Below are 12109 nucleotides of genomic sequence, written 5' to 3'. Positions count from 1 at the left end.
AGAAAGTCCATTTATAGGTCTAACTCAATTAAGAAATGGGCTATAGACATAAAGCTACTCGAAATCTAACTTAAACAAGTGTTTGAGATTCATAGAAATTGGGCTTTTACTTGTTTAGACCACAGACGGATCGGATCAGCCCAATAATGAGGGTGTATATTGGAACATAATAAAAATCTCTTATGAAAATGACTGTATAGTTTATTTTGATGTCATAGAATATCTAAAAAAACGAAGAGAAAAATATAAATGAAGCAAGCAAGATAGAAAGTGTGTGGAGGAAGGATTTGATTTATTGAAGTGAGAATTTGTTACAAGAAAGAAAATAAAACTAACCATTAACTAACCTTAAATTTCTCTTTCACCAACACCACTATATCATTAAGCCAAACTTAAGTACTAACATGATAAATAAACATTTTTGCACTCATTTTTATCAAAATATTGTTTGAAAAACTTGAATATCAATTTGGATTTTACAAGGGAAAAGGAAAATATTGGCTATAAGCCTAGAATTGTTTCTCTTTTTTTTTCAAGTATAATTCCAATAATTCTGGCCTTTTTCTCTAGTACAAGTACAACCATATTTGTGACAGGGACATCCATTAGACTTGGACAAAATACAATTTTTAAACGATTAAAAATATAAGATACTAAAAATATAACTTGTTTCATTTTTTGTTTTTAAACATTTCACTTTTTATTTTTTGTTTTTAAGAATTAGGCTTGATTTCTACCATCTCATTAATATGTTTTTTACTCTTAAAAAAAATTGACTTCATAGCCAATTTTAAAAAATAAAAACAAATTTTTAAAAATTACTTTTTTTTATTATTTTTTGAAATTTTGACAAAAGTTGATACCAAAATAAAGAAAAACACAGATAAAATTAGTATATATACACTTAATTTTTAAAATGAAAAAACAAAACAATTATCAAACAACCCCCACATCTAATTTAATTCCATTTAGTTAAATAGATGTTTCTTATCATTTCATTATACTCCATTGCTCCTTTAAAATCCTTCGAAGTACTAATTTGTACAAAATGGAATGATATGGAATTATCATTTAAAATTCTGAGGTGATTTTAAAAACCCCAATTTCAATCCTTGTTAAAGAGAGCTTCACACAAACCCAAGGCAGTCTTAACTCAAACACCCTCATCTCTTTGAAGAAAATATCATATCAACCATCAAATTTAAATTGAAGTATAATAGATGTGAAGTATTTCTAGTGGCAAATTTACAGTGTTCTCAAAGCTTAATCATTTGGGAAGATACATCAATTCATAAAACAAATGCAATGCATTCCAAGGATAAAATTCTGGTTGAGAACTGAGGTCATTCTATCTACGCAATGGTATATTACTTGAGACTTTATACAAAAGATTGATCAAAACCCTCACCATTAGAGAGAAAAAAAAACAGAAGGATAGTGTGCCATAAAACAAATTAACTAATTCGAACCTCAATCTAGCTCGGCAGCAGCAACCAAATCTACCTCTATCTGTACATCGTGTTTGGTTAGAGATGATGAAATTACGGGACGGTGCAGCCATCTACAGCCGCAAGCTGTGAAGGTTAGGCTTGGTCAGGGCTTTGGCAAAATAATTGCAGATCTCGGGTAGTATGCGTTGAATTAGATGAGAGTGCCTGCAAGTATTGGCATGAAGAAACACTTAGAAAAATGCAGGGAAGAACCAAGTTTTTCTATCCAAAGCCTCTGTTAGGTGTATCTATATGTTCATGACTATAAAGTAAACGTACAATTTGCTTCCATAATAACTATGGTAAGAGAAAAGGGCCCTAGATCTAAAGGTTTAACTTCCAAGTTTGTTGTCAAAATTGAGAAACTTGAAATGAAATTTTAAGTTAATTGTGTTCATAACTGGTTGACTGTGTTCAAAGAAGCAATACATACCCCGGCATCGCACTGAGTTTATCAAATTGTTCCAAGATAAAAAGGATGCACGTGTGCCTCAAAGATATGGCGTTGAAGGCTTCTGAAAGTTCATACATGCTCGAAACATTTTCCAACGATATATCCTGAGAAGTTCAAAATTAATATATAGATATATATAACAACAGCCTGAGTGACAGACCAAGTGAATGTGAAATATCAGAAAACAAAAATAATATTTGGTCATTCATAGCTTACCTGTGCAATGGTATATTCGCAAAGTCGTTTAAGTCCCTCCAAGAGATACTGATCGGCAGCTCTAAGGAGATCTTGAGCAATATCCAACGAGACATCCACAGATCCAGTGTACACAAATCTGTATGACAACTTAAATTAAATTAATTAACATAATACTACTTAAATTAAAATTCTGATAACGTATGGAATTTGAACTGTGCGAACCTCATCATTAGCTCAAAGACTTCCCATCTAATATTTGGAATTTCTATATCCTTTGCATCCTTCTCCTGAAATGCATATTAAAAGCAATCAGTGAAATTGAACATTCTGAAACAATACATACGATTATAATTCAAACTAATTCCACTCTGAATTATAAGGTCTAAGCATGCTCAAGAGTGATAAAAATCAAAGGTATATTGTCCTGAATTAAATCTATACGACCACTAATGACGAATTGGAGAAAAGATCAAGGTACAGCCATTTTAACAGGCAAAACAAAAAATACTGATCACACTTGAAATCCTAAGTCCCAAGTAAACTGGAAACAAGGATGACGGAATGGGTTTTAAACAGATTGGGATGCTCACCCGATAGCCACCATCAAACATAGCACGGAATGCATCTGAAGAAGCAAGCAAGCAAATTCTGTGGGCATGGAAGCGTCTACCTGCACATGTCAAAAAGGCAACAAAAGTTGAATGAGATTATTTCAAAAGCAATAGATCATAAGTTCTTTGAAACATGATGAAAAACATTTATCGACCTTCCACAAGAAAAGTCACATCAGACAGTGTAGGATTATTCACATACTGTTCACCCAGGTAAACCTGCATGACATATTTTACACGTGAGATGATCCATGTAAGATGCCAAGGAAACTTCAATTCAGAGTTACAGTAAGAAATAGTATCAAAATAATACAGCTATGCCCATTTTTACGGCCATAAAATTAAAGCGAGAACAAATACTACAAATTCCAGAAATTGAAAATTCATTTTGAGGGATGAATCATATATTAAGAGGCTCAAAGGACCAACATTCTCAACCTTGCCCATTAACTCTCCCTTTCATAAAGGGTTTTCATTCTCGAGCCAATGTGTATAGTATGTTTCAAATACGTTGGAAGGGATTATAAATTTGTTAACATCCTACCTGTGGTGTTGGGGACGGGGGGGCAGCATCTACAGGAGAAAGAGTCATGGCTTTATTTGCCAGCTTGTACAGGGCAACAGCACCATCAAGCTGCTGCTTGATACTTGAAGAACCAAGCAGCCCAAGAAGCAACTCCAGACCTGCAAAATGCAAATGCATTTATTCAATTATTCTACAACAAAACCTCCATTAATGAAAACCTTATGCCCCACTGCACTCTTAAAGTAAAAGAAATTATTCAAATTCTAGGAATATAACTTGCCATTATTATCAATGAATATGGTTCTCTGATCGTCAGGTGAACAAAGATGAGCAAGAGCAAGAGACACTCGTCTTTGCACGGCCTTCTCAGCTACACGCATTAGGTGTAGCAAGTGATTTAAAACCTATCCAAGGAAAAGAATGCAATTAAAATTTGGAAGGCATCCATCCATATTGACAAGTGAACACACTAGAACATTAGACGTCAAAATCCTAAAACATAATCAGGAAAGTTACAGCTTACCCTTCCATGTATCTTCTCCTCTAATCTCTTGAGTGTCTTCGCTACACAATCTTTTGTTGCCTGAAACAAAATCGCCAATATGTTTAAGTCCACGCTTGGCAAAGCAACAGAGAGAGAGAGAGAGGAAGCACCACTGCTGGATGGGAAATTGTCTTTCCACCTCCAACGATACATGTAAAATCCACTAAAAGGGGAGTGCGGTAAATTTAAACAATGAGATAAGGAAGGGTAAGTTACTTGCACTATAAATTCTCCATCCTGCAGTTTCTGAACTCCACCCACCCTAATAAAATCAGATACATTATCCTACAGAAAGAAATCAAAGATTACAACAAATTACATTAAATTATAATCACAAAGTCCAATAAAGCAATCCCCAAGTTTATATCGATATTACAGGCAATATACCTCATTATCTGCAAGACCGTAAAGAGCAAATGCTGCATTATGTTGCAAAGAACCATTTTTTGAATCAAGAAGCTTCAATAATGGCATTAAACCACCATTATGAGCAATACCAGCTTGATTATGAATTTCCTGAAAATATAATTTTTTTCTCAAGTTCAGCAAAGAAATTCACAAGACCTTATCATTCAATTCTAAGAACAACAAGAATTAAAAAATAATAAATTCAGAGAAGAATAACTCTTAAAAAAAAATAATTATGCAGATTTTTAAAATTCATTAATGGGTAAAAGATAAGCTACTCTATACAAAAGGAATACAAATCTTAAGCAGCAGATCTGATTTTGAATAGAAGATAAAGAATATAGTACCTGAGCCAACCTCCCCAATGCAAAAGCTGACATTTCTCGTAGCTGTACATCAGGTGATTGCAGCATCTCAATTAAGGGTCGAACAGCACCCCTCTGTACGATGTGAATCTACAAGTGTTTTATTTGTTCGTTAAGAAAGTTAGGGAAAAAAAGGTAATATGTAACAGAAATCAAAAGGTGAAGATATATTTTGTAGTAAAAAAAACATTTTAAGGAAATAACGGTTTCAAATATTTGTCATGCAATCAATGCATCCCCAAAATATCAGGCCAAGCCAGTATGGAAATAAAAACTATAAAACACTATATAACTATAGCGCTATTACAATAATGAATAGCTTGCCCCTTCTGTTTTCCAAGAAATCAAATAGGACACAGATTCTCATCTCTCCTTTTCAAACTAGTTACCATGAAATAAAAAAATCAAATATTTTAATTCACCTTACAATCTGAATCAGTTGCCGCAAATTGTCCAAGTAATAAAGCAGCTTCTCTTTGACTCTCAGAGCAGCAAGAACTAACACAATAGGAAATAATTAACATGATTCAGACTAATGGAGATCAACTACGTCTTCACAGCATAACAAGTAATGATTGATAAAGCTAAATGGTACATAAAAATAATGAGGAAAAAAGCACGAGATATGTACTGAAGCATAAACAAGTGAAAAGATTCCTGAAACTACATGTACTGAAGCAGTGAAAAAGAAAAGAAGTGACAAGATTCCAGAAGTTTGGAATACCTGAGTAATCCAATAACAGGTTGCAAAGCTCCAGCAAGAAGAACTTCTCTCTTTATATTTGGGGATGAGTGCACCAGATTTCCAATAACACCAACCTAAAACCCACAAACCATATTTTGTTGAATACAAAGTGAATATATCAATTTGTTAAAAAGCATGAAATATGCAAGTTTGTACACTGAAAATACCCTACCGCTTCATAATGTATAGCAGCATCCTCAGACCGAAGCATCAAAATGAGTGTAGGAAGAGCATTGCACTCAACGATCTGCCAGGTTGTTATTGAACTGGATTTAGTATTTTGTTTATTGATTCAATAAAAAGTTACACATTAATCCTCGGAATATTAATCATACGGTGAAAGATATCTATGTATATGTTTTCAACAAAATAATTTTAGAAAATGATGCAATTTACAAATTAACCGTACATTTCTTTTTTTTTTAATATCTTTAAAATATCTTTGTGAGATTCTAATTTTTTGCAATCCAAACTTATTTTGTTGGGACTAATATTTATTTTTGGGTTTATAAACACTTCTTTCGGATCTTTTCTAGATTTTTTTCAATTTTTTTTAGCATTGTGACGGTAATGTGTGATTTGCATATTAAACCTATAGTTGAAAATTGAATTCACAGCATGACATCAATTACCTGATTTTTGTTCTCATCGTTTTTAAAGGCCAATGTTCGTAATGCCCCAGCAGCAGCTCTTTGCACCTTTGTGTCAGTAAATTCAAGCAATTCAACAAGAGGAGGGATTCCACCTTCCATCCTGAATGTTCAAATCCTCATCAAGAACAGGTAATGACATGTACAAAACTTAAAAGTTAGACAACTAAGCATACCTAACCCGTGTTTTAATGCAACTGTTCTCATGAGCAAGATTTGTAATGGCATCTGCAGCTCTACGAATAACACTATTTACCGCTCGAGAAGAACCATCTTTGTGTCTCTTCAATAGGTCAACAAGGTGTGACAAAGCACCAATATCAACTATCAGTTGCTGGTGCTCGGGCTGTTGAAAGGGGGGAAAAGTAATCAAGGGGTCAGATATCATTTGCAGAAATGCACAACGAATTCAGACTGAGATGAAGGTGACAACTGATACGCATACATTAGTAAACTATGTTTTACTCCTATCCAGATGCAAAAATCCAACAAAAGCCTGAGAAGGGACTACGCAACAACTACAACTTTAGACATGCAATCTAATTGAGAGGTTGCATTTACTCTTGCATCCATGGATCCAATTCCCAGAATTTTTTGCAACATCATGACGCAATACCTATTAGACTTAGTCAGCGAGAATAACATTATTTATGCACATATTTCAAGTCCAAAATATTTCGAACGCCACAAATTTGAGCAGAGAAAAGTTCGGCTAGTACATACTTCCTCAACTGAAAAAACATGTAAAACTAATACATACACGATCAAAATGATCACTAGAAAGGTAAACTGAAAAAGAGTAGGCCTAGTAGATATAGATCAAATTTGACCTTCACAGCCAGTAGTCCAAGTGCGAAAGCACTTCCTTTCTCAACCTCGTGCTCAAACGGCTTCGGACTACGATCACCTTCAACAATAGGCGGTGCTTGTAGATGCTTGACCAAAGCAGGCACAGCTCCACCTTCCACAATCACGTTTACTACCTCCTCTGGCAACCCCAAGAAAACACAATAAATTCTAATAAACTAATAAGAACACAAGCAACAACGGCACAATCACCAGGAAAAAGGGGAAAAAAAACCCTAGAAACTGGAGAGATCTCGAGAGAGAGAGAGAAGTAAAAGGTGGAAAGCAGAAGGAGATCGGAAGAGCGTTGGGGGAAAAATACCATTCTTAGCAAGCTCGGCAAGGACATGAGTAGCACGCTTAGCAGCAGCTCGATCGGGTTCGTTCCATGAAAAAGTGGAATTGAGAATTTCAACTTGAGCAGTGACCTCGGTGAGTAAGGCTTGCTTGGCATCGCCGGTGGGCACAGAGATCTCCCGTTCCTCTTCAAATTCCTCCTCCAGTTTCCGCTTGTGGCCTTTCCTCTCTGGGAGACTCTGATCTATGCGCTTCTGAAGCTCCATAGACAAACCAGAGGGAACTTGGATAACGAGAGACGGAGAGGCTGATCCCAAAACCAAATCTGGGGGATTCGATGAAGTGGGAAAAGGGGAGAGATAGAAATGGGTTGGATTGGAGGGTAGTTTGGGGAATTCGCGCTGTAAATATTTTCAGATTTCCCTCTTCTTTTGTCTTTCGCTCCCATTTCCAGTTTTTCGTTCTGCGGCTCGCATTAAATCAAAACCGGTCAAAAAAACCAAAAACCTTCCCCCGCCGGAAAACTGCTCCTCAGGATAAACCGCCTAAAGTACCTAACGTGCGCCGTTCCGCGGTGATGGGTGGTGGGGCTGGCCCACGAAATATCAGTGGGCCCGAATGAATCCACGTTTTGTCCACAGTGCAGGCCCATCTTCCTCGGGACACGCTAATGGGCCTAATCATGGGCTTCTTCTGCTCCCGTGAAGGAAAAATGTCGACGTGGTATCATGATGTGATCCAATCGGAAGACGGTGATTGTCCACGTGTGCTCAGCTGAGAGCCCGTGAGCCCACCATTTGTGTTTTGTTTTCTTTTACATAATTATAATCTTGAGAAATTTCGCAAATGCTGTGGTCCCTGCGTTTTAGTAAATAATTGTGGGCCTTTGCAAAAAAATAAATAAATAATTGTGGGGTCCATTATTTTGACGTGAAACTGTAAAAATACAAAGTAAAAGTAGCTTCTTCCTTTTTTTCTCTGTTTTTTTTAAGTTACATTTTGTTACTAATTCATCTACCATAAGTACAGACATTTACTTCACGTATATAGCAATTTAGTAGTCATTACTTTGATTCAAAAAATTAAAAATAAAAAATTATTTTCTTCTTTTAATAGAGGTGGAAATTCAAACTCATGACTAGATAGGTACCTTAACCATTTGAGCCATACTCGATTTGGCAAAAATTAATTATCTTTCAAGGTTCGAGTGTTATTTCATTTCTTAAATTTTTACGTCTTTTTCTTCTGATTTTTGTATTTAGAAATGTTTTATTATAGTATAGTGTGTCGTTGCTTTGGGGGAAAAAGTCATGTTACTAATCAAAACATTCATTTCTAAATATAATAATGTACCAAGAACATTTGACTTGAAACAAAAATATAGTTTTTTTTTTCTTGTTAAATCTACCATAAAAGTTCATGCTAAAACACTGACATTTAGTTATTAAAAAAACACGACATTTAATAACTTTGGGAAGATTTCAAAATATTTCAGATTTAAGTTAAAATAATCATAAAACTAAACTGAGATTTTTTTATTTTGGTCGTTATACTTTCAAACACCTATTTTGGTCCATTGACCATTTTGATTAATGTTTGCAAAATTTTGACACAAATTTTATATATAATGAAAACTCTCTAATATAAAATTACGTTTACATTCCAACAAATTTTTTGAAGGTAGGACGGTGAACATGTGGTTGAAAACATACAAAAATGAAATCTAACCTTTCGAAAATACGTGAACTAAAATAAACAAAAGCGAAAAATATAAACATGGAAGTTCAAATACTAAAATAAACAAAATTTTGATCAAAATAATATTTAAATCAGTATTTTTTAACAATTTTGGGGTGGAGAATAAAACCATCTAATTTTGATGGTAACATGTGTCTTATATATCCAAATTTATATCCATTCATATATTTTTTTTTAAAATATAACAATCAATACACGATTTAGTAGAATTGTTATTATGTAATTCTAGAAACATTATAATATAAAAATATGCTTGGAGAAACTTATAATATTGGAAAATATACATTATAAAAGGAGTCTATATTTGGGTCCAAGGTTGCTTGCTTTGCCGAAGGAGCGCGGGCTACACCTACGCAGACGTGTTATCAATTATCATGAGATGGTCCAAGTCTCCTCCGTTTTGCTTTTCCTTGTCTCTTTTTTCTGTCAATTGCTTTTACCAAAAGAAACCCCCCAAATATATGTAATAACAATAAAATTAAAAATTAAAAGTCAAAATTCGCATAACATGTCGATTATCAGCTATTAATACAATCTTATATTTCTAAAAAATTACAAAAGTCTTTGAAAGTATTCTCTCGATTTCATTAGGTTTTGAAGGAGGGTATATTCCCAGTTGGGAAATGTGAAGCCAATACAGAAGTGAATATAAGAATGAAACAAATTTGAAGATGCCGCAGAGCTTGCTAGCTGAGGACACAAAATATTGAGACACTGGTTGTAACGTCTCAACGTTGTCGTAAACCTAAAGAAAAAAAGAGAGGCATGGGAATTTGAGTAACGTTTAAATGTTCGTAGCATTGAGATGGTGAGGACAGCGCCTCAACGCTACAGTGCTATTCTAAAATACAGCTTCTTTTTATTTAGGTTTTTTCTCGTGTGGCAAATCAAAACGGTGGTGGTAGACTTTTGGAAAAGAGGAATATGCGAGATTCTTTGATTGTAGAGCGTTGGCAACAATCCGTTCTCGTGAGTATCGTGCGGTTTTTCATTCTGTATCCTAAATATCTATTGTTGTAGTGTTTAGAAGCTAGGTAATCATTGTTGTGTTCATCTAAATAGTGATTATAGAGTGTTGAGGTCCATTGTATTATTCTCGATATATTGAAACATGCATATTGCATAATATTGGACGTAGCCTTGAGCTTGGAAGAAGCAGTATAATCATCCGGTGTTCATTTCTATTTTACTTGCATTTCTTTTAGTGTTATGTTAAATTGTGACTTGCTCAATTTTTGTACAAGGGAGAAAATATAGTTAGATGATGGAGAGTAGTTTGTGTTTGAGGACTAGGGTTTTGCATTCTTCCCAACAATGGTAACCTTATATATTTATTAATTGATGTGACAATTCACAATAAGGTCACGTTAAACTTTACACATATTTTTAACATGTAATAAGATACGTCGAATAACATATATGACGAAAACTATATATATATTACTTCACAAAAATTAATTGACACCCTAAGCTTTATTTTTATTATATTTGACAAGTAGGTATGGGGCCTATGGGCAACGGTACGTGAAATGTGATAATTTGGTCACAGTAGGAGTTGTCAATACTCTATTGCTTTGACTGATCAAGAGAGTTATTTCTTTTGTTTCTTGTGGCTATCATTATTTCTTTTCTTTTCTTTCTTTTTTTTTTCTTTTTCAGTTTTCTTTTAGTGAGCAAGAGATTAATTTTTGTTGTAATTAATACTGTCTGTTATATTTGACAAATGGACATGGAGATTGGTCATTTTTACTGTAATGATGTGATGTACTGCTACTGTATGTATGCTATTGATTTTAGCACAGTGCAATTTTTCAAATTTACTTGTACGTTATTATAAAATTTATTATTTAAACTAGAAGTGATTTTGTCATCATAAAAGCGATTATCGTCGTATCAAAATCACTTCCAAACACGTCTTCATTTTTTACCGTAACATACAGCTGATTATAAAAAGGAGTAAAAATAATTTTAACCTATGTCAAAAACCAGTCACAAACATGCTTAGTCTCGCCCTATAAGCTTTTACGGCGGTACTTAATGTGAATATTCCAATGGTCCCACCGATAAAAATAGTTATTTCTTTGTTTTTCTGGCCCCAGTTGGCTGTATGATCATTTTTTGGGTACTTTCAAGTGAACGTGGGAAGGTTTTGTTTTCTATCTTTCTGAATCCGTTTATCAATTTCTAAGGTTGGATATGGAATTAGACATAGGTCTTTACCATTATACTATATTGTATATTAAATATTATAAATATATATGTTTACTATTCATATTTAGCGTTATAGTAAAGCATACGTCCTACCTTACCTATATTAATAAATAGTGTTTTAGATGGATTGAATAGTATAAAACACAAATAATTGACATCTACTTATTCTCTTGAGGTAAGAAGTTCGAAACTTCCATACCCTCAATTTGTTGTATTAAAAAAAAATCAAAATACTTAGTTCATATATACATTGAATCATCATCAAGTAAGAATAAAAAATACACCCATTAAGTTTTATCTATTTAATAAAAAAAACTAACATCACTAATACTAAACAAAATAATTTTTTAATATGGGTAATAAATATTTTGGTTAAAAAACACCTTTGGTCCATATAATTTTAGTGAAGTAATAATTTAGTTCCTAAATTTTAGCTTGTAACGATCTAGTTCATGTACTTTCAAATTTGTAACAATTTGGTCCTCAAACTGGAGTATGTAACAATTCAATCTCACTAGTTTGAAATTTGCAATGATGTAGTCCCTATTGTGAAAAACTTTGTTAAAATTCTTATATATCTAAACCGATGAATGACCAAATGTATTACAAAGACTAACTCGTTATAAGATAAAAATTGATACTTAATTTTGACAAAATTTTTCACGATAGGAACTAAATCGTACAAATTTTAAACTATAGTGACTAAATTGTTATTAAATTGTTGCCTATTTAAAAGTAAATAACTAAATCATTACAAATTAAATTTTAGATATCAAAGCAAGAGAATAGGGACGAAACGTGTTGATAAAATTTTCTTCTTTTAAGTATATTATAAAAAAATAATCGTAAAAATTCAGAAAGATGGGCTGGGCCTCCAAGGATTGGGCTTGGGAGGCCGACGACGAGGGAGCCCACGATGGATCCACATGGCCGCCGCGACCGCGACTGGAAGTCAACGCCGGAAAAACTGTAGAGGAAAAAGAATGCGTGTCAAAGTGGAGCAGGG

At 33.8% G+C, this 12109-nt stretch overlaps 1 protein-coding gene across 1 annotated transcript; it reads right to left on the bottom strand.

Annotated features, from left to right (window-relative positions):
- Positions 1 to 1206: 1206 nt before the first annotated feature.
- Positions 1207 to 7573, bottom strand: ARIA (ARM repeat protein interacting with ABF2). The gene is made up of 19 exons (XM_022282302.2): positions 7160 to 7573; positions 6822 to 6979; positions 6168 to 6337; positions 5974 to 6094; positions 5514 to 5588; positions 5321 to 5415; positions 5019 to 5094; positions 4579 to 4686; positions 4211 to 4339; positions 4040 to 4108; positions 3803 to 3862; positions 3560 to 3683; positions 3298 to 3437; positions 2909 to 2972; positions 2733 to 2812; positions 2365 to 2429; positions 2161 to 2278; positions 1924 to 2048; positions 1207 to 1655 (listed from the first exon to the last, which is right to left on the bottom strand). Exons 1-19 carry the CDS (start codon positions 7398 to 7400, stop codon positions 1562 to 1564), a joined length of 2112 nt encoding a protein of 703 aa, XP_022137994.1. The 5' UTR covers positions 7401 to 7573; the 3' UTR covers positions 1207 to 1561.
- Positions 7574 to 12109: the final 4536 nt, after the last annotated feature.

This window comes from Momordica charantia (genome assembly GCF_013281855.1).
Source record: "Momordica charantia cultivar OHB3-1 chromosome 5 unlocalized genomic scaffold, Mcharantia_2.0 BLBB01000005.1, whole genome shotgun sequence".
Classification (NCBI taxonomy): domain Eukaryota; kingdom Viridiplantae; phylum Streptophyta; class Magnoliopsida; order Cucurbitales; family Cucurbitaceae; genus Momordica; species Momordica charantia.
Note: the sequence above shows the minus strand (reverse complement) of the source record. Positions and strands in the feature narration are given on the sequence as shown.